The sequence below is a fragment of the Moschus berezovskii genome, chromosome 15, assembly GCF_049115385.1.
Source record: "Moschus berezovskii isolate FMDL1 chromosome 15, NW_MosBer_1.0, whole genome shotgun sequence".
NCBI lineage: Eukaryota > Metazoa > Chordata > Mammalia > Artiodactyla > Moschidae > Moschus > Moschus berezovskii.
The window spans coordinates 11747275-11772636 of NC_142474.1; the positions used below are offsets into that span (position 1 = coordinate 11747275).

At 45.8% G+C, this 25362-nt stretch overlaps 1 protein-coding gene across 2 annotated transcripts in view; it reads left to right on the plus strand.

The window, feature by feature from the left end:
• Positions 1-207: 207 nt before the first annotated feature.
• PTPRT (protein tyrosine phosphatase receptor type T) overlaps positions 208-25362 on the plus strand; it is a 1139542-nt gene continuing 1114387 nt past the window's right edge. Inside the window, exon 1 of one of the 2 annotated variants that reach the window (XM_088843764.1) lies at positions 208-371. In XM_088843764.1, coding sequence (XP_088699890.1) covers positions 284-371 — 88 coding nt within the window. In that variant the 5' untranslated portion in view covers positions 208-283. The remainder of the gene's footprint in view (positions 372-25362) is intronic. The other variant, XM_088843767.1, reaches the window with a different exon arrangement.

A 25362-nucleotide genomic window follows, 5' to 3' on the forward strand; every position in this document is an offset into this window, starting at 1 on the left:
GGCGTGCGCGCGAGGGTGTGTGCGCGGCCGAGGCGGAGCGCCGGGCGGGCGGCGGCGGCGGCGTTAGGACTCCGGGGACACCGCCCCCCGCCCCGCGGCCCGCCCCCGCCCAGCCTCGCGCCTCAGTTCGCGCCGCGCCTCGGCTTCGAGCGCAGCGGCGCCGGCTCCCGGAGCCCAGCGGCGCGCACCGCCTGGGGCCGCGCCGGCGATGCGGGGCCGCCCCGCGCCCGCCCCAGTCCCGGCCCCGGCCCCCGCGGGAAGGGGCTGAGCCGCTGCCGCCCGGATGGCGAACCTCGCCGCGCTCGCCTTCAGCCTGCTCCTGCGGCTGCAGCTGCCGCCGCTGCCTGGCGCCCGGGCGCAGAGCGCCGCAGGTGAGTGCGCCCCCGATCCCCGCTCCCTCCCCGGCGCATCCCGGCGGCCGCCGCTGGGTCCCGGGCGGAGAAAGTTGTGCGGGCTCGAGGGGTTTGCCGGAGCCCGGGTCCCCGCCTGCAGCCGCGGGCTGCCGCGTCCAGGCGCGCCCGGGCCAGCGTGCCCGGCCCCCGGCGTCCCTCGGCCGGCCGCGTTCGGTCAAGTGCTCCGCTTTACTTTCCTGCCGGTCCCCGGGCTCCAGTAACTTTTTGCGGCTGCGGAGAATATTTCCGCTCGCCGAGTCCCACTTGTCGGAATCTGTCACTTGAGTGTTTGGGGCGGCGAGATGAGAAGCCCGGGGTGGTGGTGGTGGGAGCGTCCTCTCCCCGCAGCTTCCTGGGCAGCGCGCGCTTTTCGTGGGGAGGACTGGTCGCCAGCAGGCCGAGGCTGCCAGGGAGGTGGCTTTTCTTTTCACCCGGGAGACCCAGGCGGCTCCAGACTGGCTCTAACCGCGCTGCGCCGCTGAGCTTGTCCTTACGCCCCTGAAAGCACCGCGGGGGTGTTCGTGTTCAACACTGAGACGGCGAGCCCTCCTTCCTACCCCGTGGTTTCCATCCCGAGTAAACGGGCGCCCCCGTTAAGGCCCTTTCGGTGTCGCGGCTTTGACCTGTGAGCGTGTCTGCTCCGGAAAAGTTTGGGGGACTCGCATTTGGGCTTGACCTGGGAAGGAGGCGAATAGACGTAGTTCCCGTAGTGTGTGTGTGGGATTGCCCTGGCGTGCTCCTCATGGCAAGTTGGCATGTACCGGAGGCCAGCAGGACCCGGGGTGGGTGGGGTCTTACACATCCCAGACCCCACCGGAGGCGGCTTCCAGCCCTGAGCCCCCCACCAAGAGTAGGCGGTGGGGGAAGGAGAGAAGGGAGGAAGTGGTGCAGGCATGCCTCCAAGTTCGGAATCATTTTGAAGTTTCTTAGCACCAATTAGCTCAGGTGTGATCACGCAGAGGGGAGATTGCCGGGATCACGGGGGCAGGCAGAGATGAGCAGGTGGGACTTGGGATAAGATGCGTTTTGAATTGATGACTAACAGCGGTGCCCATCTATTACGCTGAAAGCGAGGAGAAAGGGAAACCGTGGGCAGTGTCATCTCCTTGAACAGGCTGCTTCCGAGGGTAAGAGCCGCTGGAGTGACCTTCCATGGGAAATGCACTGGGGTCTTCCTTGCTGCAAAATGGAACTGAATATGGGACTTATGTGAAGGGGGACAGCTTGCTTCGTGGCTGGGAAGTTAGGTGACCAGGACACTTCTTTTGAGGTGTGTGAAGCTGAAAGGTTGGCTTAGCCAGTAAGAGAAGAGGGACAGCCACACATCATTCTGAAGATGGTGCACAATTCTGTTTCCCTCGTTTCGGATCTGTGTTAGGTGTGCTAGGGCCGGGAAGGAAGGAGGGTGCTTGGGGGCATTACTGGGGACCAAGCATCACTCATGACTTACATTTCACTATCCTCCAGGGCCTGGGGGGCCTGCCACCCGTGAGTGATACTCATGTTCCCTCCGCGAGAATCAGTATCAAGCATATTCCTCCACGGGTCTCGCAGCGTTCTTGGGCAGCGTGCGGTAAAAACCGTCCGGGCTTGGGAAGCTGCCGGATGCGGGAAGCACGCCGGTTCCGGATGCTCCCGCCAGGTGGCGCTCGCCCACAACTGTTGAAATGCAAATCTAGTTGCTTTCATCTCCGGAATAGAACTTCTTTTCAGTTTTTAAATGAGTAATGTGTTTATTCAGCAGCCTTTTGTTAAAACATTTAGAGAAGTGTGAGGAGCAAGCACCTTTTCTTTGTTTGCTCTTCGGAACACTGGGGAAAGAAAAGCAATCCTGGAGTACAATTTGGGAAGAAATCTGCTCTTAAGGAACCATGTTTCTTTTGATTTTTCCTGAGCAGAGTGGCTTCTCTGCAGACCCAGTGTAACGTACACTTAGCAGGTGGCTGCGTTTGTTCCAAGGACTCCTTAAACGAGAGGGGATTAGCTTGTGTTGGAGATTTGATGCATTCTGAGCCTCACTCATTTGTAAAAATGGGAATTTTCCGTGGTATCTCGTCTCTCTGGTTTAATGCTAACTAGGCCATTTAAGTTAATTATTTTCCCCAGGTTTCTAACAGCTGCACTTGTAGATTCAGAAATGCTGCAAATGTTGACTTTTAAAAACGGACTTATCTTCATACTTTATTTCTAAATGGAGACATTTTGATATCCAAAACTAGTATAAATATGACTCAGTTTGATTTCTTCGAAAGAATCTGATTTAAAACTTTTGGCAAGTTTGGGTAAATAATATGTTTAAAAACTCAGTGGTATGCTCTCCTTAGTCTTTTTATCTGGAAATTCCCAGTCTCAAGAACAATTTCAGTTTGTCAGCTTACATCCAAGTACACAGTTGGGGTGATATGTTTTGCTGTAACATGTTGGTCACGGTGTCCAAAAGCCAGTGTTGGAAGCTTGTCATCAAAAGGCAGTTTCCTTCTTCTTTCTTGTGAGATGTGTTTTATGAGCCAGAATGATTTTTGTAAGGAATGATGGTTAAAAAAAAAAGAAGAAAAGCATTTATAATCAGTCTCTGAAAAGTGTGGCAAAAACATGGCTTGGGATGAGGAGAGAAGGAGGCAGTTAAACAAATGGATGAGGGAATCATTCATTTATGTCCTAGTGGGTTTTGGCATCTGTACATTGAGAGCAAAAATGGATCTGAGAGGGACTGACTTGCGATGGCAGTTGTTAGCGATGTAGTCATTTAATTCGATAATCATTACCTCTGGGGAACTGTTAGCAGTGCAGTCAAATTTGACTTTCTCTCCTGGATTGCTTGATTTGTCTCCTAATAAAAGAACAATTAACATGCAAACCTGGCATGGATTCTGTTTCAGCAACAATTGCAAGCATGTTCGTAGCGAAAGCAGACCACTGGCTTGGGTTGCAAGCCACTGCCTTCCTCCTTTCCTTTTCTTCTTGCTTAGCCCCAGCACGGCTCCTGCAGGCTCCAGACTGCCAGCTGAGACGGCGTCCTGTGTAGTCATGTAACTGTCACCTCTCAGAGCCACGATCCCAGGACATTACAGCATCATTCTTTTGAACACGGGATACTCCCATGACACTCTGGCAGCGTGTTGCTGTGGAAACAAGATCAGTGCCATATAGGTGGTGGGTCCCTGATACATATTTATGTATGATGATGAAGAGATGGTAGAATCTCATGGCAACTATGGTGTGTGTGGGGGAAGTTTAAGTCAGGAGGCAGCCTGATTGAGCAAAAAAAAAAAAAATGAGTATGAGCTTTGGAGTCTTAAGTCCTCGGTTTGAATTTTGCTCCTGCCTCTTTCTAACCGTGCCAGCATGGGCAAGTCATTTATTTACTCCTCGAGTCCCCAGCTCCTCATCTGTCAGGTGAGAATGAACATAGCTGCCTTGCTGGATTTTGTCAAGACCATACAGAACAGTCTGTGGGACTCTGTGGGAGAGGGTGAAGGTGGGATGATTTGGGAGAACGGCATTGTAGCATGTATATTGTCATATGTGAAATGAATCACCCGTCCAGGTTCGATGCATGATAGAGGATGCTTGGGGCTGGTGCTGGTGATCCTTGGAGGTAGGATATGGGGAAGAGGGAGGTGGGAGGGGGATTCAAGAAAGGGAACACATGTACACCCGGGGCGGATTCGTGTCAATGTATGGCAAAACCAACCAATATATTAATGTAAGGTAATTTGCCTCCAATAAAACAAACAAACAAACAAAAAGACTAGATAAGATGAGACACGCAGAGTGAGTGCATTGTACTGCTTCGTCCTGAAGGGGCGCCTTTTCTCTTACTTGCCCTGGCATTGGTGTGTGTCCACAGGCCAAGGGGACACCCGTGTTAAGCTCAGTTACGAATTGAAAATTAGTTGAGTTTTGGTGATGATTTTTGGTTCTTCTCCTTTTTTTTAGGCGGGGAGGTTCTTGATTCTCTGCAGCCACTTTTAGAAAGAGATTTGGAATGAAACAGGTGTTACTAATAATACATTTGGCCATTCAAAGATAGGCTTGTTTGTTTCCAAGCACACATCTTGTAAATGAGAACAGATAGAAAACCAAGTAGCTGCACGATGTAACAGGCAACCGACTGCCTGTGTCTTCTCTCCCTTCCTACCACCCCCCTCACACCGTCTTCCTTGCCTCCGGGCTCTGCCTCCTGCTCTATTTCTATCTCTTACCTAACCTAGGAATCCAGTGCTTGGCACTCTGGGGCAGTGGGGAGAAAGATGCTTCGTGTGCTTGACAAATAAGCGAAGACTAAGTAAACACATAGAGGGCTGTGGCATTCCAAGAAATAAAAAGCTATAAGATTATTGAAAACAAACCATGCCTGACAGGTGTAATAGCATTTTCAGGCACATTACAGAATTGGGGCTAGGAGGCAGTACCCATGTAGATATTAGAAAGCAGTTAGAGTGTCTTGTGAAATCTTATAAAGTGGATTCAAATTGGTTTGGAGAGGAAGAACGCCGCGGGTTTTTTATGGATTACGAGCAATCAAAGGCAGCCAAAGAGACGTGGGATCCCTGGTGGTGCGTGCAGGTGGGGCAGGGTGCCCAGTGCGGGTGGTGGCCTTCAGCCTCGGGGGTGGCCTTGCCGGACACTCTGATTTGCCTGGAAGAGGGAGAAATGACCATGATAATATTTATTATCTATCGGTAAGAGTTACAGGTGCTAAAAAAGATCGAGGGATGTAGTGAGGATGCAAGGCATAGATCCCAAGAGACCTGCCAGAAGTCAGCTGTGAAAAATGGGAATTAATATGTCAAAAAGGCAGAGTGTGAAAAGGTGAGGAGAAACAGTGATCCTTTTGGCTGGTTTTATTTAAAAACATCACCACTATTTCCCTTGGGGTAACCTGCTGCTACTAAGTTGCTTCAGTCGTGTCCGACTCTGTGCGACCCCATAGACAGAAGCCCACCACGCTTCCCCGTCCCTGGGATTCTCCAGGCAAGAACACTGGAGTGGGTTGCCATTTCCTTCTCCAATGCATGAAAGTGAAAGGGAAGTTGTTCAGTCGTGTCTGACTCTTAGCGACCCCATGAACTGCAGCCTACCAGGCTCCACCGTACATGGGATTTCCCAGGCAAAAGTTCTGGAGTGGGATGCTATTGCTTTCTCCTTGGGGTAACCTAGGTGTTACTATTTATCCAGGTGAAGGCTGCTCTGAAGTCCCAACCAGATCTACCATCAATGGGTGACTGATCCATGGAAGCGAGTCCACAGCGTTAGACTTAATTTTTCACCCTGGAGGCAAACTGCCAAAGTCTATCTGACACACACACATTCACTGGTATTGAGGGGAAGAGTTAGAAAGTATTCCCAATTTCTTGAATATTCAGCTTACAATTTTCATTTCAGGCTGGATGGGGGGGTTGGTAAAAAAAAAAAAATGGTGACACCACTTCAGTAAGCAGTTTGGCAGTTTCTTTGAAAAGTTAAACATACACGTGCCATAGGATCCAGCCATTCCACTTCTAGGAATGTACCCAACAGAGATGAAAGCATATGTCAACACAGACACGTACGCGAATGTTCGAGCAGTGTTCTTCATGGTCGCCAAAAGCTGCGGAACATTCCAGATGCCCCTCAACTGGTGAATCCATCCAGTGGATTACTACCAGCAAGAAAAAGAATCAGCTGTTGATCCTAGGCTGCAGCACTGGATGAACCGCAGAAAACATTACATTGAACAAAAGAAGCCAGATGCAAAAGATTACATATTACATTAAATATTCAGAAAAGACAACTCTGTGGAGACAGAAGGCAGAACAGTAGTTGCCCGGGGCTGGGCAAGGGAGCAGGGATTTGTAGTGAGTGGGCATGAGAGGACGCTTTAGAGGGATGGAAAGATTTGGAAACTGGCAGGTGGTGATGGTTGAGTAACTCTCTAAATCCCAGCTCCTGGCTTGTGATATGAACTTGGTAAGTTGCTTCACTGTTCTGAACCTATCTTTGCATCTGTGAGTGGGGCACACTAGTGCCCTGGTGCTGCAAGAGCCAAAGAGAACTCCTGTTTATTGTCAAGCTCGGTTCCTGGCATGAAACAGGCACCTAGTAAATGGCATCACTCTTACTTGAGCCTTCCATGTGTGTGTGCATACGAAGTTGCTTCAGTGGTGTCTGACTCTTTGTGACCCTATGGGCTGTGGCCCACCAGGCCACATGGGATTCTCCAGGCAAGAATACTGGAGTGGGTTGCCAGGCCCTCCTCAAGGGGATCTTCCCGATGCAGGGACTGAACCCATGTCTCCTACGTCTCCCGCATTGGCAGGCAGGTTCTTTAGCACTCGTGCCACCTGGGAAGCCTTGCCAGTCTCCAAAATAGCTATTGCATTCATTTTCTGCAAGCCTTTATTTGTGGTTGTCCCCCCACCTCCTTTAGGCTGTGAGTTAATAAGTGAGCTAACTTTTCTTCCCTCTCATCAGTTTGGCAAAAATGAAAAAGTTTAAGACTAGTTTTGACAAGGATTGGAGCAATTAGGTGGCTTTGTTCATTGTTGAGTAGTGAATATTGAAACAGCTTTTCTGAGTGCTCATTTGGCAATGTCTGTTAAATTTGAGAATGTGAATGCTTTGTGCCTGGAGTGTTTTGGTAGGCTTTGGATTGGTGGTGGAAGGGGAGGGAATATACCATTCATCCGTTATCTTTCTCATTAAGCCAAGGATGTAGAAATTGGGAAGTCCCCTGCTTGGGGGCAGATAGCGCATGTTTTTGACTTCTTAGTTTCCTAACAGGATGAACAGCTTTTAGGGGTGAGAAAAAAAGTTCCATCCTTGTACTTTTCTGCCTTTTGGGGATTTCTGTAAACACCCCGGAAGAATGTGCCCCCGGGAGTCCCTGTGCTGCTCTTAAGATGTTTATTAACCTCAAACATTCTGGGCATCACGACCTCTTCCAGGGGAATATCACCCACATTCCCAGCTCCAGCTTCCCAAGGCCCTGGAAATCCTGTTCCTTTCAGATCACCCTGACTTTGCTTTACTCCCGTTTATCCCAGTGGTTCCAAAGCCAGTCATGAGATGACAAGCCCGTTTGTTTTGGTCCTTTGTAACTCACAGTGGATGGTTATTATTCATCTGTTTAAGGGCAGTGGCCACAGGACTGGAAGAGGTCAGTCTTCATTCCAATCCCAAAGAAAGGCAATGCCAAAGAATGCTCAAACTACTGCACAATTGCACTCATCTCACACGCTAGTAAAGTCATGCTCAAAATTCTCCAAGCCAGGCTTCAGCAGTATATAAACCGTGAACTCCCAGATGTTCAAGCAGGTTTTAGAAAAGGCAGAGGCACCAGAGATCAAATTGCCAACATCCGCTGGATCATGGAGAAAGCAAGAGAGTTTCAGAAAAAACATCTATTTCTGCTTTATTGACTATGCCAAAGCCTTTGACTGTGTGGATCACAATAAACTGTGGAACATTCTGAAAGAGATGGGAATCCCAGACCACCTGACCTGCCTCTTGAGAAACCTGTATGCAGGTCAGGAAGCAACTGTTAGAACCGGACATGGAACAACAGACTGGTTCCAAATAGGAAAAGGTGTACGTCAAGGTTGTATATTGTCACCTGCTTATTTAACTTATATGCAGAGTACATCATGAGGAACGCTGGGCTGGAAGAAGCACAAGCTGGAATCAAGATTGCCGGGAGAAATATCAATAACCTCAGATATGCAGATGACACTACCCTTATGGCAGAAAGTGAAGAGGAACTCAAAAGCCTCTTGATGAAAGTGAAAGAGGAGAGTGAAAAGGTTGGCTTGAAGCTCAACATTCAGAAAACAAAGATCATGGCATCTGGTCCCATCACTTCATGGGAAATAGATGGAAAAACAGTGGAAACAGTGTCAGACTTTATTTTTTTGGGCTCCAAAATCACTACAGATGCTGATTGCAGCCATGAAATTAAAAGACGCTTGCTCCTTGGAAGGAAAGTTATGACCAACCTTGATAGTATATTAAAAAGCAGAGACATTACTTTGCCAACCAAGGTCCGTCTAGTCAAGGCAATGGTTTTTCCCGTGGTCATGTATGGATGTGAGAGTTGGACTGTGAAGAAGGCTGACCGCCGAAGAATCGATGCTTTTGAACTGTGGTGTTGGAGAAGACTCTTGAGAGTCCCTTATACTGCAAGGAGATCCAACCAGTCCATTCTGGAGGAGATCAATCCTGGATGTTCATTGGAGGGACTGATGCTAAAGCTGAAACTGCAATACTTTGGCCACCTCATGCGACGAGTTGACTCACTGGAAAAGACTCTGATGCTGGGAAAGGTTGGGGGCGGGAGGAGAAGGGGACGACGGAGAATGAGATGGCTGGATGGCATCACCGACTCTGTGGACATGAGTTTGAGTGAACTCCGGGAGTTGGTGATGGACAGGGAGGCCTGGCGTGCTGTGATTCATGGGGTCGCGGAGAGTCGGACACGACTGAGCGACTGAACTGACTGAACTGACTGACTGATTTGTCTCTTTGGAACCAAGCATGAATTCATGGATTCAACATCAGCAAGGAGAATGTTTTAAAGACTGCTTACAGGGCTTGAGCCTCATGAACGGGTGGCCTTGGATGGTCTGGATTAGCTTTAATGGACTACAATTATGCCTTTCTCCGCTGCTCAATTGGCCACAAGTAGGTCAATGGGAGCCCCTTTAAACCAGTTCCCTTTTCTCCATTTTCAGACATCTCTGACAGCATCCTGACTTTTCTGTGACAACAAGGAACTTCAGGCTTACCTCCAGGTTTTCTGTTTCAAACATCCAGTCAGTCATTTCTTACAAAGAGACCTGGTCCCTTTTTGTGGAGATGGCAGAACCTGAGCTGCCCATTGTAGAGTTTTGTTTGTACACTGGAAGAGAACGGAATAAAACAAGAGCTGTTGGTAATGTTAGGGAGAGAAAAAGAAAGATATTAAAAAAATTATTTTAATTGGAGGCTAATTACAATATTGTAGTGGTTTTTGCCATACAATGACATGAATCAGCTATGCGTGTAGATGTGCTCCCCATCCTGAACCCCCCTCCCACCTCCCTCCCCATCCCATCCTTCAGGGTCATCCCAGTGCACCAGCCCTGAGCACCCTTTGTCATGTGTCGAACCTGGACTGGTGATCCATTTCACATATGGTAATATAAAAAAATGTTTCAATGCTATTCTCTCAAATCATCCCACCCTTGCCTTCTCCCACAGAGTCCAAAAGTCTGTTCTTTACATCTGTGTCTCTTTTGCTGTCTCGCATATAGGGTCATTGCTAGCATTTAAGAAAGACATTTTTAAACAGCATGCCTCTATGACCATTTATCTCTTTGTTTTTTTTTATAAGTCGATTTGATCATGCAAATATATTAATTAAAAATAGTTTTGGCGTTGTTGTAGTATGTGCTTGCCTGTGAGTATAGCCTTGATGTTGATGCCACCATTTCTTCTTTTCTTAAGCCTGTTGGAATTAGCCCTTAAGTGCATGGGTCCAGGTGATGCTCACTGTCTGTGTATTTTGGGCACCAGCTTTCTAAAAGGAAAAACGGAAATCTAGTCTCACCCGAAGGCAGCTTGGTGAGTTGTCTGTTGCTGTGTAATCGGATATCCCTTGAGACTTAGCGCCTTTATCGTCTCACCGTTCCTCTGAATCAGGACTCTGAGTGGCTCAGCTGGGTGCCCTGGCTCTCTCCCAGGCTGTAGTCAGGATAGTGGCCGGGGCTGTCATCACCTGGGCTCAAATGGGGAAGGGTCTGCTCCTGAGATCACTCCCAGGGTTGTTCGGAGGATTCAGTTACTCATGGCTCTTGGACTTGAGGGCCTCAGTTCCTCATGAGCTGGAGGGAGACCATCTGGGCTGCTTGCTACATGGACCTCCCCATCGCATCATGGCACCTGCGTCACCAGAGTGAGATGTTGAGGGGGTGGGGGAGAGCCAGAGAAAGCTGGAAGTCAGTCTTTGCAACCTCATTTCAGAAGTGACATCTATCACTCTTGCCATGTTCAAGTCAAGTCACTGGGTTCAGCTCACCCTCAAGGGGAGGGAACACCTAAGGTCTTGACTCCCGGCAATGGAAGATCTTTCAGAACCACGTTAAGAGCTCAGCCAGAGGAACCTCAAATAAATGACCCACGGTATAGGAAATTTCGGGTCTTGGGAGAAAAATACAAACATCACTTTTAAAGTGTGTTCACATATTTTCATTCTTTTTATTATTTTGGGCACCAGTGTTAGTTCAGTGTCAAGATTTTACTCTCTAAAGGACTTTGAGTAAAGAGATTTATTGTCTCACAATTGACTTAAATCTTAAAAAAATTATGAAAGTCAGAAGGTGAAAAATGAATTAATATGAAGATTCATCAGAAAAGTTTTCAAACCTTACCCTAAAAGTTGAAGTACTGTGTTTTTGTAAGACTATAGAAGTATGTAGGCTCCACAAGACCCAGTTAATAGGAAATAGTAGGTTAGGATATTAATAAAATTTAGCTGAAATTTGTTAGTTTTACTGCATACGGATACCCAGTAAAAAAATATAGTACTTAATATTTGAGGCCTTTGGACCTATTTTTAGACAGTTTTTTTCCTTTTAATTTTCACAGGCTAAAATAGAGAATTAAGTTGGCAGTGATTGAAAGGCTTAATGTAAATATACAAATCATTGTATGGATCAAAACATGTCCTGCCTGAACTTTTAGATTTGATTGCTGAGGCAGTAGTATAGTCATTACAGAAGAACTCAATCAGTATTTTGGCGATGCTAGTGGTAAAGACGGAGAAGGCAATGGTACCCCACTCCAGTCCTCTTGCCTGGAAAATCCCATGGGTGGAGGAGCCTGGTAGGCTGTAGTACATGGGGTCGCGAAGAGTCGGATACGACTGAGCGACTTCACTTTCACTTTTCACTTTTATGCATTGGAGAAGGAAATGGCAACCCACTCCAGTGTTCTTGCCTGGAGAATCCCAGGGACGGGGGATCCTGGTGGGCTGCTGTCTATGGGGTCGCACAGAGTCGGACACGACTGAAGCGACTTAGCAGCAGCAGCAGTGGTAAAGAACCTGCTTGCCAATGCAGGAGAATTAAGAGACGCAAGCTCAGTCCCTGGGTCAGGAAGATCACCTGGAGGAGGAAATGGCAACCTGCTCCTCTATTCTTGCCTGGAAAAATCCCATGGACAGAGGAGCCTGGCAGGCTACTGTCCATAGGATCAGACTTAGCACCCACACATGTGGATGGGGCCCATGAAATCTTCCAGAAAGGATGGTTTTGTGAAATCCAGATGGGCTGACCAGACATTAGAGCTCCTGCTGGGAATGTGCTCCAGAAATGTGCCTGTTTTCACACATTACCTTTGCTTGGTGTTGGGAGTGGTGGTTCCAAAGGTCCCCGTTGTGCTTGTCTAGGCAGTTGTCTATACGTAAGTAGGTGGGAGGGTCACCAGTTTACAGTGCCCAACTCCAGGCCCTTTTGGACTCACCCTGCAAGGTGACCTTGAGGAAGGAGGAAACCAAGACGCCTTGATTTTGCCCTTCATCTGCCTTGGGGAAGTGCTTGTCTGGCTTCCACTTTCAGGGGCTTGGATTTTTGAGCAGTTTCTCATTTACTCATTGTCATCCTCAGTCCTGCTGAGTCAGACTGTGCCAGGTTGGGTGCCAGGCCCCCTCTTGCTGTGAAGGAGGTGGGGGCATGCTTATCCTTGTGTCTAGGTGAGGCTGCTGCGCGTGGCTCCGTGGAACTTGCACAGTTCTACATGCAGGACTGGGTGAAGGCTCTCATTCTGCTCCACTGGACCAGCTTTGAGTTCAGAGTTGTTTCCGGATCTAGTCTCTCTCCTATTTCCAGATCCAGAGCGCTGGTATTTTAACCATTATTTTTTCTTTCACCTGCCAGATATTTTCTGTTTATCCTCTCTTTACCTTTTACGTTATCCTTTTACCTTCTTATTACAGGAAATGTGTGCACTGGGTTGGGCTAATGGTTTTTAGCTCGGAAACTTCAGAACAAAGACTTTAAAGAAGATTCTAAGATGTCTCAGACCAGGACTGGGGAAGGGTGGGGTGGGAGGGATGATCACTTATAGTCAGGGTCTAGGAGCATGGCCAGCCTCTTCTCTGTACCTTAGTTGGCTCTAGTTTAGGATAGTTATCTTCCTCTAAGCACAGTTGTCTAAAACAGAACAGAGGGCAGCTCTCTAACACTTGAGTTGCGTTGTCTTGAGGCCCTTTAAATTGGATTTATGGAGGAACTGTAGAACCTCCTGGCAAGAGGAAACTTATAGTTTCCAACTGCTCAGATGCTCATCTCAAACACGCAAACGCCTTAACTGAACTCCATGTCACTCTTGCTTCAAACAGAAGTTTAAAAAACTTTCTTGGGGGATGTTCTTATTGGTGTAAATTTTCCATTTCAATTAAGTCTTAAATTTTCTGTACAGAGTACATGTATTCCAAGTAGAACATTGCTCCTGGGACTTGACTCCTTGAACACAATTTTTGGTGTTCAAATCCCAGAGTTTCAAGGTCACCATTGTGTGTAAAGATGTATGTGTATTTTAAAACAATTTTTTTTTTACCTATGATATTTCTTTTCAAAATATTAAACTATTTATTTTAATTGGAGGATAATTATATTATTGTGATGGTTTTTGCCACACATCAACATAAATTGGCCACAGGTTTACATTAAAACAGAATTTCTTAGTTTAATTTGGGACCTTTCTCTGTACTGGTCACTCTTTCAGTTCAGTCGCTCAGTCGTGTCCGACTCTCCGCGACCCCATGAATTACAGCACGCCAGGCCTCCCTGTCCATCACCAACTCCCGGAGTTCACTCAAACTCATGTCCACAGAGTCGGTGATGCCATCCAGCCATCTCATTCTCCGTCGTCCCCTTCTCCTCCCGCCCCCAACCTTTCCCAGCATCAGAGTCTTTTCCAGGGAGTCAACTCGTCGCATGAGGTGGCCAAAGTATTGCAGTTTCAGCTTTAGCATCAGTGAAGGTTGATAATGTCAGAACTTTCTTACTTTATTATCTTTATGTCTTCTCACCCATAAAATGTTCAGCATACATTTAAATTCACTTGTATGCAGAATCACATTGTTATCACTTTTACCTGAGAATTGATTTAGCAAGTCCTAAAGCATTTCTCAATTCCGTTCTCATTTTCTCTCAACTCCAGAACCTCAGCAGCTATCATTTGTCCCCCCAAAATTGCTGATGACCTGTTCTACCTGGACCTCTAGGAATCTTGGTACTTCTCCCATACCAGCCTGCTTTTTCAGATGTCTCAGTGGGGGTCCTCCCTTTGTGATCTGTACGTTTTGGCTCAAATCTGACATTTCCTCCTTTTGGGGTCTGAACTCCCTTTGGAGAAAATTCTTAGTTCTGGCTACTGTTTTGGCTCATACAGAAGCTTCCAGGAATTATGCCTTGAGCTCATTGCTCTTGGCTCAGCCATCTTTTTTTATATGCAAGATCCAAATGATTGGAGGCAGAAGAAGAGTGAATAACTTTCACTTGGCTCAGCTCCTCTCACAAAGATTCTCACGTTTCAGGCATGTTTCACTTATTGTTTCCTACCTTGGCATTCTGATCTCAGACTAAAATCTGGCCATGACAGTGAGTGAGGCATGCCTGTCCCACTTCTGACACCAATAGCAGAGTTAAAATGGATTAGAGGTTATCTGGCAGAGATCTTGTTTGTGCTCCAAACTTCCATAAATTCATGATTTATTTAACCAGAGATGCCACTTTCACTTTTCACTTTCACACATTGGAGAAGGCAATGGCAGCCCACTCTAGTGTTCTTGCCTGGAGAATCCCAGGGACGGCGGAGCCTGGTCGACTGTGCGACCCCATAGACGGCAGAGTCGGACACGACTGAAGTGACTTAGCAGCAGCAGGATCTCTGATGGTTACATAAAGGAAGGGAAGTGACGACACAGAGATGAAGCAGATGTAGTGTCTTGGCCTGATTTTTTCTGGCCTCTTGGTTCCCCTCATGGAGTGCCTGTCTGTTAGCGATACCTTCAACATTGGGGGAATCCTGTTTATACACAGAAGCAGCCCGAATTTTGCTGTGCCACTGCATATAAGATCTTGGAAGAATTTATGCTAAAAATATGAACATCTATTAAGAAATATTTACAAATATGTTCCTCTAGTTCATGAAGCAAACTCAGCATCTGCAAGGCCACATCCTTTTCTGTAGGAAGAAAAAAGAGAGCCTATTTTATGGATGTTAACAATTGAATTTTGTATTACTGATAACACCCTGTATGTTTATGTTAGTATAAGAAGCAAAATGGAAGGCTGCCCTTTGCAAAATAAGTATAGAGAGAAATGGAATTGAGATGGTTCCATAAAGGGCATTTTGGCCTTAATTTGTGATATTCTATTTCATTTGAAATGGAGAATGCACTTAAATATTTGTTAAAATCAGTTGATAATTCTTGATAGAGAAGAATATAGGTGTTAATTACACTTCTCTTTGTAATGTTTCTGCTTTTAAATTGTTTCCTTAAAAAGCGATACCCTTGTAATTTAAGATTTGTTGCAAATCATAGGGATTTTTAAACATATGTACTGTTCCTCAATCATTCTTTCAAAACAAATTGAGGTTTTATTTTCTGTATGGAAAGCCTTCTTTCAGAGTCTGTAATGAGGATTCCTACAGGGAATTCGAAGACCCCTGCCTCTGGCTAGAAGAAGTAAGGTAGAGAATTGCGTTACAGATGCAGGGAGGCCCTGATGCCTGAGTGATGGGGGCCCTGATGGGGGAGGGCTTCTTAGGTATCATCATCCGTCCACTTTCCATGCCCCCTTCTCTCCCCTGGGAACTCCATGGAGGACTAACAGAGATTCTTGAAGGCTGTGGAAGGCACATTTGACCTAGAGGAATAAGATTGCAGAATCTTTTCAATGTTTAGAAATGCTGTGAACCTGGGCACAGTTTTCCCATCCATAGAATGACCAGATGACGTCTGTGTTTCTTAAGAGCTGGAGTTCTAGTCTTTGACTTTAGGATTTTGATTGTTTCCCCAGAAAATAAAATAATTTGAGATCTTTGATGGAGGTTAAAATATTAAAAATCTACCCTTTCCCGATGAATCAGTTTTGTTATTTGATACCATCCATAGTCTGTTCTAAAGGAAGAAATTGTGAAATCCCCAGGTCTAGAGATGAAACAAACAGAATCAGTTTCCTGGATTGTTTGTTTCAAAGGGTGACTCTATTAGTCCAGATTAGAATATGACAGAGGGAATTTTCACTCTCCTGGGATGAAACTTTCTAAACCCAAAAGAGTATACAGATGATCAGAGCATTTGGCTCATGTTGGAATGGAAAGCAGGAAATAAAAGGAAATGGCAAGTCATTTGGTGAGATGATGGATGATAGAGGAATAATAATAGGGAACCAGATTTCTAAGTTATGAAAATCACAGGTGCACCGGGGTGTATCTGCAGAGCATGGAGGATTCAAACTGAACCTCAGGAGAACAAATACAAGAGAGGAAATGACTACCAAAAAAGGAACACTAGCTCTGTTGTGTTCTTAAGAACCTAAAATGAGCCGGATATTTTTCAAAGGCTTTTTGCTAATTGTCACTTATAGAGTCTTCGTAACAGTCCTATGAAGTGGATACAGTTATTACCAAAAATGAGGAACAGAGTGGTTAAGCTACGAAGGTTACACAGTTTTAGTGAGTGGTAGAGCCAAGGCTTGAACTTGAGCAGTTTGAGTCTGAAATCTGCCTTCTTAGCCACTGCTTCCTGCTTTCTCTCTGGCTTACATTGTGTTGGGTGCTGTGCTAAATTCGTCCTTAGAGGGAAAGTTTAGGTCCTGTTTGAAATTCCTGGGTGGAAAGCCTTCCTTCAGAATTTTCAATGAGAATTCCTGTCGGGGAGTTCTAAGACTCCATTGAATTCTCATGATGATCTCATGAAGCAGGCACAACAATCCCATATATTAGATAAGAGAATGGTTTTATGGATTAAAGGGTTTGGCCCCAGTCACACATGCAGTCATCTCATTTCCAGGTCCCAAGTCCTTAAACACATGATGTTGAATTTTAGAAGACTCTTAGGTCTGTAAATGTGTGGGAGAGAGGGGCTGTGTTCTTAAGAAAGATGCTCCATCTCACCCCCAAATAAGTCTCCAACTATACCATTCTCAAAGGAGGGTAATTCATAGGACCCTCACTTGTCCTGGAACAGAGTTAGGTCCTTTGATGTGGCTGATTGCACACTGGGGGCTCAGTGAAGGTGCCACATCCCCAGACACTTAGATGGGATGAAGGGTTCATCTTCAGCTATGGTCTTTGGACCTCTGGGTCTCCGGCAAACATAGTATTTTAGGAAAACACTTTTCGGTTGGACATAGTTGACTGAGTTTATTTAAACCACAGGATACTCACCCTGTGGATTTAAGACAGCGGTATTTCATTTGAGTTTTAAAAATGAGTGGCTGAGCCTAGGCTATCAGGTGGGACTGCTATTGAGTTTGCACCAGCAGCTGTCGAATATCACAGGTTTTGCAGCAAACTTTGGTTCTAAAATATAATTAAAGTGTTAGTTGCTCAGTCACGTCTGGCTCTTTGCGACCCCATGGACTGTAGCCTACTAGGCTCCACTGTCCATGGAATTCTCCAGGCAAGAATACTGGATTGGGTTATCTTTCCCTTCTCCAGGGAATCTTCCTGACCCCCGGGATTGAACCTGGGTCTCCTGTACTGCAGGCAGACTCTTTACTACTGCGCCACCAGAAAGCCCTCTGAAGTGTAAAGGTCTCTGTTGAAGTTTTCACTGTGTGCCCTGCAATAAAGAATATGTGAGTCTCCTCTCAATTTCTGCTCTTGTGGCTGCAGTTTTGAGCTTACTCCCTAACACGAACTTTGGGTAGTTCTTGGCTGTTTTTCACATGGAACCAGGTCTGAGGCAGGTGGACCCATCTGCTCTGTCATGAAGGAAACAATAGCTGTTAAAAGCGTAGATTCTGATCTCAGACTCTGGGGGGGTCAAGTCAGTGATGTGCTACTTATAGGCTGTATGACCTTGAGCAGGTTATTTGAGCCCTCTGAGCCTCAATTTTATCATCTGTGAAATGAGGCTAATCATAGTAACTTTCTTGTAGGGTAGTTGTGAGAAATCAAGGAGGTGATGTACCTAATAAAATACTTAGCCCGGGGCCAGGCTCATGGAATTTGCTCAGTAAATGCCAGCCATTCTTGGTGGTGATGCTATTGCTGGAGCTCCGTGGAGCAGAGTACAGGGTGAGAGTGACCAGTTGTCCTGGTTTTGGCCAGGACAGAGGTGTTTCCCAGGATGTGGAACCTTCAGGGCTGAAACCAAACAAACCAAAATGAGTTGGTCATTCAGATGCCCATCCCAGGCCACAAAGCTCTGTTCAGAGTGGCCTCATTTCATATGCTGCGCAGGTTCCTGCAAGTTGCACGCACAATTCTTATTTATGTAGCAGAATAAAAAAAGATTACATATTTGACCTGCATTTGATAGATGTTACTATAGGAAGAAATAAAATAGCTTTTGTCAGTTTTTGAAAATATCACCATTAGAGGAGCTGACTGGGGTATCCTGGTATACCTTCTGGATCCTGACATGAAACAGAATCTAACTGCACTGTGTTGTGAGACTTCCAACAAAGGGACTGTACATGGTTGGGGTTAAGGGAACCCACAAGGGATCCTGAGACTTCTAGAGCCTAGGAGTAGTGGGAGGTTATTGGTACCTTTTAATTTGCAAAGAGCAGTGGGAGGGAATTATGTGAATATGCTCCGAGTTCCAGGAGGCAAGAGTCCTTTGCCCTTGGGTTCTGATTGTGTTTCGCAGGTGGGGCGCACTGGCAGGGGATTTTGAGGTGGGAGGAGAGGGCTGGGGTGTTTATCCTCCGCTCTTCCTGCCTCACTGCTCTCTGGTAGGGCTGTAGTCCTTGGTGGCAGTGGAGTGTGCTCCCTGGACCAGCAGCATCACCTGGAAACTTTATAAATGCAAATTTTGGGGACCCACCTCAGACCTTCTAAATCATAAACTCTGGGGTGGGTAATCTGTACCCTCTAGGTGAGTCTGATACATGTGAAAATTTGAGACCTGCTGGTCTAGGGAGCAGAGATACACCATTAATTTTATGTGGGGTCTTTGGCCAGTTAAGTTCCTTCTCTGGTTTGGAGTGTAGTTTCCACCTCAGCCAAATGAGAGAGAGTTTTGCCATCTCTGTTCATAGCACTTGTTCCTTTTAAATATTTTATGGATAAGTGATTTGTATGTGATTAGGTACAAATAAAACATACGAGAATAAAAAAAAAGTCTTTTTGCTTATTTATGTGTTTATTTTCTGACTCTTTTTTTTCCCAGTTGCTTTTTTTTGGCTGTGGTGTGTATTCATTGCTGTGCATGGTCTTTCTTTAGTTGCCGAGAGCGGGGGCTGCTCTCTAGCTGCTGAACACGGGCTTCTCATTGTGGTGGCTTCTGCTGTGGGGCAGGGACTCGAGCGCATGGGCTTAGTTGACCCACAGCATGTGGAATCTTCCCGGGCCAGGGATCCGAATCCGTGTTCCCTGCACTGACAGGCAGATTCTTAACCACTGGACCCCGAGGGATGCCCTGACTCTTTTCTGTTAGAGTTAACGCTCCACAAGGGTCAGGACTTTGTTCTTTTCACTACTGATCTCCGTGCCCAGGACAGTTCCTATAATGGTACTCAGTGTTGGTGAATAAATGGATAGGAAGTGGTTTCTGAGATCACTTTCAGCAGTTTTAGTTTTAATGTGAAGTTTCTATGTTCTGTCTTATATAATAATTGCTGCTGCTGCTGCTAAGTCGCTTCAGTTGTGTCCGACTCTGTGCGACCCCATAGACGGCAGCCAACCAGGTTCCGCCGTCCCTGGGATTCTCCAGGCAAGAACACTGGAGTGGGTTGCCATTTCCTTCTCCACTGTGTGAAAGTGAAAAGTGAAAGTGAAGTCGCTCAGTCGTGTTTGACTAGTAGTGACCCCATGGACTGCAGCCCACCAGGCTCCTCCGTCCATGCGATTTTCCAGGCAGGAGTACTGGAGTGGCTTGCCATTGCCTTCTCCGATAATAATTGCTAGTTTATCTTAAATCTATTTGAAATCTCAACCTGCAATCCTATTTTTTTTTAAAAAGGAAAATAACAATTGATGAATTAAGGAAAGAATATTTAAAACAGCCTCTGTGTGCCAGGGAACATGGCACATGCAATATATCACAAATTCTTTTATTTAAAGGCTCTGTGAAATTAGATCAATATAAAGGAGTGCTATCTTAATGAGATTATGTGACATACCCAAAGTCACGTAGCTATTTTTTTTTGTTTTATTGAAGTATAGTTGATTTACAATATTGTGTTAATTTCTGGTATACAGCAAAGTGACTCAGTTATTTATATTCTTTTTCATTATGGTTTATCACAGGGTATTGAATATAGTTCTTTGTGCCATATACAGTAGGACCTTGTTGTTCACAACGCTATTAACTGGCCAAACCCAGCTTTCAGTCAAGCTGTGTTCACTTCTAGGCCAGTATTGTTTTAATTTCAGAGCTGTAAAAGATTCAGAGAAATCTACTGAATTGCAAAGATTGATTACATTATAAAAGAATTGTTTGCCTTGAATTATGTTTTGTCTTGTCACTCAGCATGTTGGAGAGAGTATAGGCATTTAAGTAAGAAAGACCTGAATCGAAACCTCACCTTTTGTCACTTAATGGCTGTGTGTCCTTGGGTGAGTAACTGTGCCTCTCTGAGCCTAGATTCTCCCATCCGTCATCAATAGGATATAATTCTACCCTGAATTAGGGGCAGCTGTGACCATTTGAGATAATGCATATAAAATACCTGGCAAGTGATAATAGCGGTGGTGGTTTCTAAGAATTTTTTTGAGAATTGGTAATTCTTGTATAAATTGTGATAAGTCTCAGTCTAGAGGGTGGATTTTAGAGTTTACTGTTCTTCATTAGGAAAAACTGATCATGTGACTTGAACTCACAACAATCTTTGGAGATATTCTCAGTCCTGTCGGATTGGCTATGGGCTCAGCCTGCCTGAGATCCTGAATCATCTTGCTTACTTGCTGTACGTCCTTGGGCAAATTTGTTAGCCTCTCTGAGCCTTAAATATCTTTATCTCAAAATGAAAAATGATAGTACGTATCTCCTTAGACAGTGTCATGTGAAATAACACATAAAATGGCAAATAAATAATATGAAAATTATTATTGTTAAATGGGAATTTCTTTTGTATATCAAATAGCGCCATGGTCTCATTGCTGTTGAATTTTATTTTTATTTATTTATTTATTTTTTTATTGGAGGCTAATTACATTAATATATTGGTTGGTTTTGCCATACATTGACATGAATCCGCCCTGGGTGTACATGTGTTCCCCTTCTTGAACTGTTGAATTTTAGATGTGCAGATTCATGTCTGTGCACATAGTGAAAGTTGCTCAGTTGTGTCTGACTCTTTGTGACCCCATGGACTATACAGTCTGTGGAATTCTCCAGGCCAGAATACCAGAGTGGGTAGCCATTCCTTTCTCCAGGGGATCGTCTGAACCCAGGTCTCCTGCATTGCAGGAGGATTCTTTACCAGCTCAGCCACCAGGGAAGCTATGCACGTAGTCCGCATCAAGTGAGGTCCTAAGTATGGTAACCATACAGCAGGTGTTGTGTAAAACTCCTTTCTTCTCTGAAATTCTACTGTTTAGAAGGCTCACCTTCTAGTATGCAGTCAAAATTTTGGAAAGAAGCTAAGACATCTCTGAGCTGCCCAAAAGATGCTACACCCCCACACATCTCTGGTCTTTTCTCTAAGGGAACGCCTCCAGGCTGTCATCCGGTGGCTGTAGCTCTTCCTTTACATACAGTTCTAGCAAGTTTGTATATGATTCTGACCCCAGACCCCAGAGAGTTTAGAAGGAAGGAGACTGGCTGCTGCAGGGGTGCTTGCTTGCCATGGTGCTTAATAAAGGGAATGACGGCCTGATGGCTAGAGAGGAGCAGGAGAACTATAAGGAGTAGCCGTGAGATCTCAATAAACTCAGAAGCTGGAGCAGTAGCGCTTGGTCAGAGGATGTTACTTTCTGAAGGCCCCGAAGGCTGTACCTTATTGCTTTCCTCAAGATTCTGTGACAATCATGACAATTATCATGTCAGAAGAAAGAAATAGGCGTGGGTTCTGAACACAATAACTGACCTTTAACGGCTCACCTTGAGTTATAAGAAAAGGCTAACTTGTTTTCTTTAAACCAAGTGATTCTATTTTTACGATGTTTTCTACAGTATTTTCAGGTGTATCATTCCACTTCAATCCTTGCTCTTAGGTGCAATCACCCTTTTGTAGTGAAGAGGTTGAATCTTAGATGCAACAAAGGACCAACCCAAGGTCACACAGGTACTGAACCCGGGGCAAGGCCTGAAACCCCCCTGCTGTTTAGATTGTGAACCTGCGGTGTGCACCATGGCCCCGTTCTCCACGTGGGAGGGAAGGGAATTTTGTAGAATATTTTCAAAGCCTTTGCAGACACAGCTCTTTAAGTGTCTGCTGTGGTGGTTAGCATGATGCCTTCTGCCTGATGAACCTTGGGTTTCAGTATTTAGTACGTTGAATTAAAGAGCAAACCTTGGGTGTCTGGAAAGTTCTGATATTATAAAGGAACATCTTCTTAGGAGCAGCTGGAATGAAGACATCATGGGAGGGGATGGAGAGGGGGATGGTCAGGTAGGAGGAAATGCATGAAGAGGATTGGTAAGAAGAGGGAGACAGGAGGGGTCAAAGAACCTCTCTTAATAGCATCTAGAGACCAGGGGATAGAGGAACAGGGCACGCGGCGTTTCCTTGGAGGAGTATGCTGCTTCTCTTTCTCTTGACTCCTTTGATTTTGCTTGACCTGACTCTTCAGGGGAGCAAGTTTACAGCCGGAGGCTCTTAGTTAAAAATAACTTTTATTTGGTGTAAGAAATTCATGCTAGCATGAGAAAATTGCTATGGACGAGAGGTTTTGATGAAAAACAATGAGACAATGACCACGGAAGGTATGATACCCCACCTCTGGCTTCCCCTGATGCCGGTTCTATCCAAATATTCTGGGAGGCGTGGGGCTCAGAGCCATCTAACTCCATTCCTGATATGAGGCAGGGCAGGCTGAGTGGTGATATTGGTTCCTCCTAGACACAGAGATGGCCATGCCATGGTTTGATTTTCTTTGTCACCAGAGAGGTCGTGGTGGTGGTTGCTTAGTCATTTAGTCGTGTCCGACTCTTTGTGAGCCCATGGACGGCAGCACGCCAGGCTTCCCTGTCCTTCACCATCCCCCGGAGCCTGCTCAAACTCATGTCCATTGAGTCGGTGATGCCATCCAACCATTGCATCCTCTGTCGTCCCCTTCTCCTCCTGCCTTCTATCTTTTCCAGCATCGGGGTCTTGTCCAATGAGTAAATGATGTCTCTTTGGAGGAAACAGATCAAGATTTGTTTAATGTGGTGGTTCTTTGAAAGAAATCAGTGTCTAATCTGTTCTTTTAAATTTGAAAGCCTAGCACAATGGAGTAAGAGGCATATGGAGAGTCAAAGCATGTGACTTCTGAACTCGGATGACTTGAAAAATTCAAATTGAAGTGGAACTCTATGTTTGTTAACTATTGCTGCCTAAAAATTGGCACAAAGTTAGCCACTGAAAACAGCACTTACTAAACCACTTCAGCCACTGACAATGACATTGGTTATCTCAGTTTTTGTGGGTCAGGAGTCTGGGCATGGCTGGGCTGGGTCCTCTGGTTCAGGGCCTCTCATGAGGCTGCTGTCCAGACAGCTAGGGCTGTGATCTCATCTGAAGACTTGACTGTGAAGGGTCTCTTTCTAAGCTCACGTAGTTGTTGGCAGCATTCAGTTTTTTAAAAACATTTTGCTGAAGTATAGTTGATAAAGAATGCTGTGTTAGTTCCTGGTGTGTAGCAGAGTGATTCAGTTATATGTATGTGTAATAGTTTACATTTGGTAACCGCAAAGTCCCAGTCTGTTCCTCCTCCACTTCCCCTCCCCGTCATGGCAACCACAAGACTTTTCTCTATGTGAGTCTGTTTCTGTTTGTGAATAAGTTCGTTTGTGTCATATTTTAGATTCCACATTTAAATGCTATCATGTGGCATTTGTCTGTCTGACTTACTTCACTTAGTATAATAACCTCTAGGTCCATCCATGTTGCTGCAAATGGCAATGTCTCATTCTTTTTTTGGGTGAGCAGTATTCCATTGTGTGTGCACACACACATATGTTCCACGTCTTCTGTATCTGCTCATTTGTCTGTGGACGTTTACCTCGCTTCCATATCTTGGCAGTTGTGAGCAGTGCTGTGATGAACTGTGGGGTGCGTGCATCTTTTCAAATTAAGAGTTTTCTTTTTTGGGGGATATATGCCCAGGAATGGAATCTCTGGATCATACACAATGCCTCTATTTTCAGTTTTTTAAGGAAACTCCTTATTGTTTTCCATGGTGGTTGCACCAGTTTACATCCCCACCAGCGGTGTAGGAAGGTTCCCTTTTCTCCACACTGTCTCCAGGGTTTATTATTTCTTGACTTTTTAATGGTGGCTGTTTCGGCTGGTGTGAGATGATACCTCACTGTCATTTTGATTTGCGTTTCTCTAGTAATTAGCAGTCGGAGAAGGCAATGGCAAGCCACTCCAGTACTCTTGCCTAGAAAATCCCATGGATGGGGGAGCCTGGTAGGCTGCAGTCCGTGGGATCGCTAAGGGTCGGACACGACTGAGCGACTTCACTTTCACTTTTCACTTTCACACATTGGAGAAGGAAATGGCAACCCACTCCAGTGTTCTTGCCTGGAGAATCCCAGGGACGGGGGAGCCTGGTGGGCTTCCGTCTAAGGGGTCACACAGAGTCGGACACGACTGAAGTGACTCAGCAGCAGCAGCAGCAGTAATCAGTAGTAGTGAGCATCTTTTCCTGTGCCTGTTGACCATCTGTAAGGATCATTAGTTTTTAGCAGATGCCGGACAGGGTCTTACTTCTTGGGGCCTGTTGGCCAGAGGCCAGTCTTAGTTCCCTGGGACACGGGTCTGTCCAGCAGAGTGGTCTGGACACGGGTCTGTCCAGCAGAGTGGTCTGCTTCTTCCTCTAGGCAAGGGAGAAACTCTGCTAGCAAGACAGAGGTCACGGTCTTACCTACCTAACTGCAGCAGTGACATCTCCTCACCTTTGCCATACTGTGTTGGTTAGAAGCTAGTCACCGGTCCTGCCCACACTCAAGGAAAGGGGATTACATAAAAGCATAAAAACTGGGAAGCGAGGATCACTGGGGACCAGCTTAGAATCTGCTTGCCATAGACCCACATCTCAAACTCCCCCACCTACCCTGTTTTTTGGTGTTCTTCAGAGCCTTGCCACAAAATGTTTTGCTATGGGAGGGATTGAAATTTAAGTAAGAGACTGCTAGAGGGGGGTGGAAAAATCTGTTGTGTTTGATCTGGTTACTCACTTATCTTGATTGCCCTATCAGGGGTCTTGCATTATGTGATTTCCTTTCATCCTCAGAGAAAACCCTGAGAAGGAGGCAGGTGAAGGAACTAGAATGTAGACACAAGCTTGAATCTTGTCTAAGCTTGTGAGGGTTGAGAGGCATTGGATTTTGAAGAGGTCAGAAGGTGTTAGGCGGAGAGGCTTTGCTGGGGTTGATAACACTGGGTGCTTTCTCTCTGCTGGAGCAGGGTTAGCTGAAGCTAGGCGGTGGGCAAAGTTGAATGTCAGGACATGAAGTACAGCCTCTGTACAGATGTGAAGGTCAGGCTTTGGAGGAAATGTTGGAACTCAGGAGTCAGGAAGGGTGGCACACAGTAAGCACAATGAAAAGTCTCCCAGGAGCCTTTCCTTTCATATAAGTAAGAAGTAGGGGAGAAACGCTGTGCTTGTCATCATC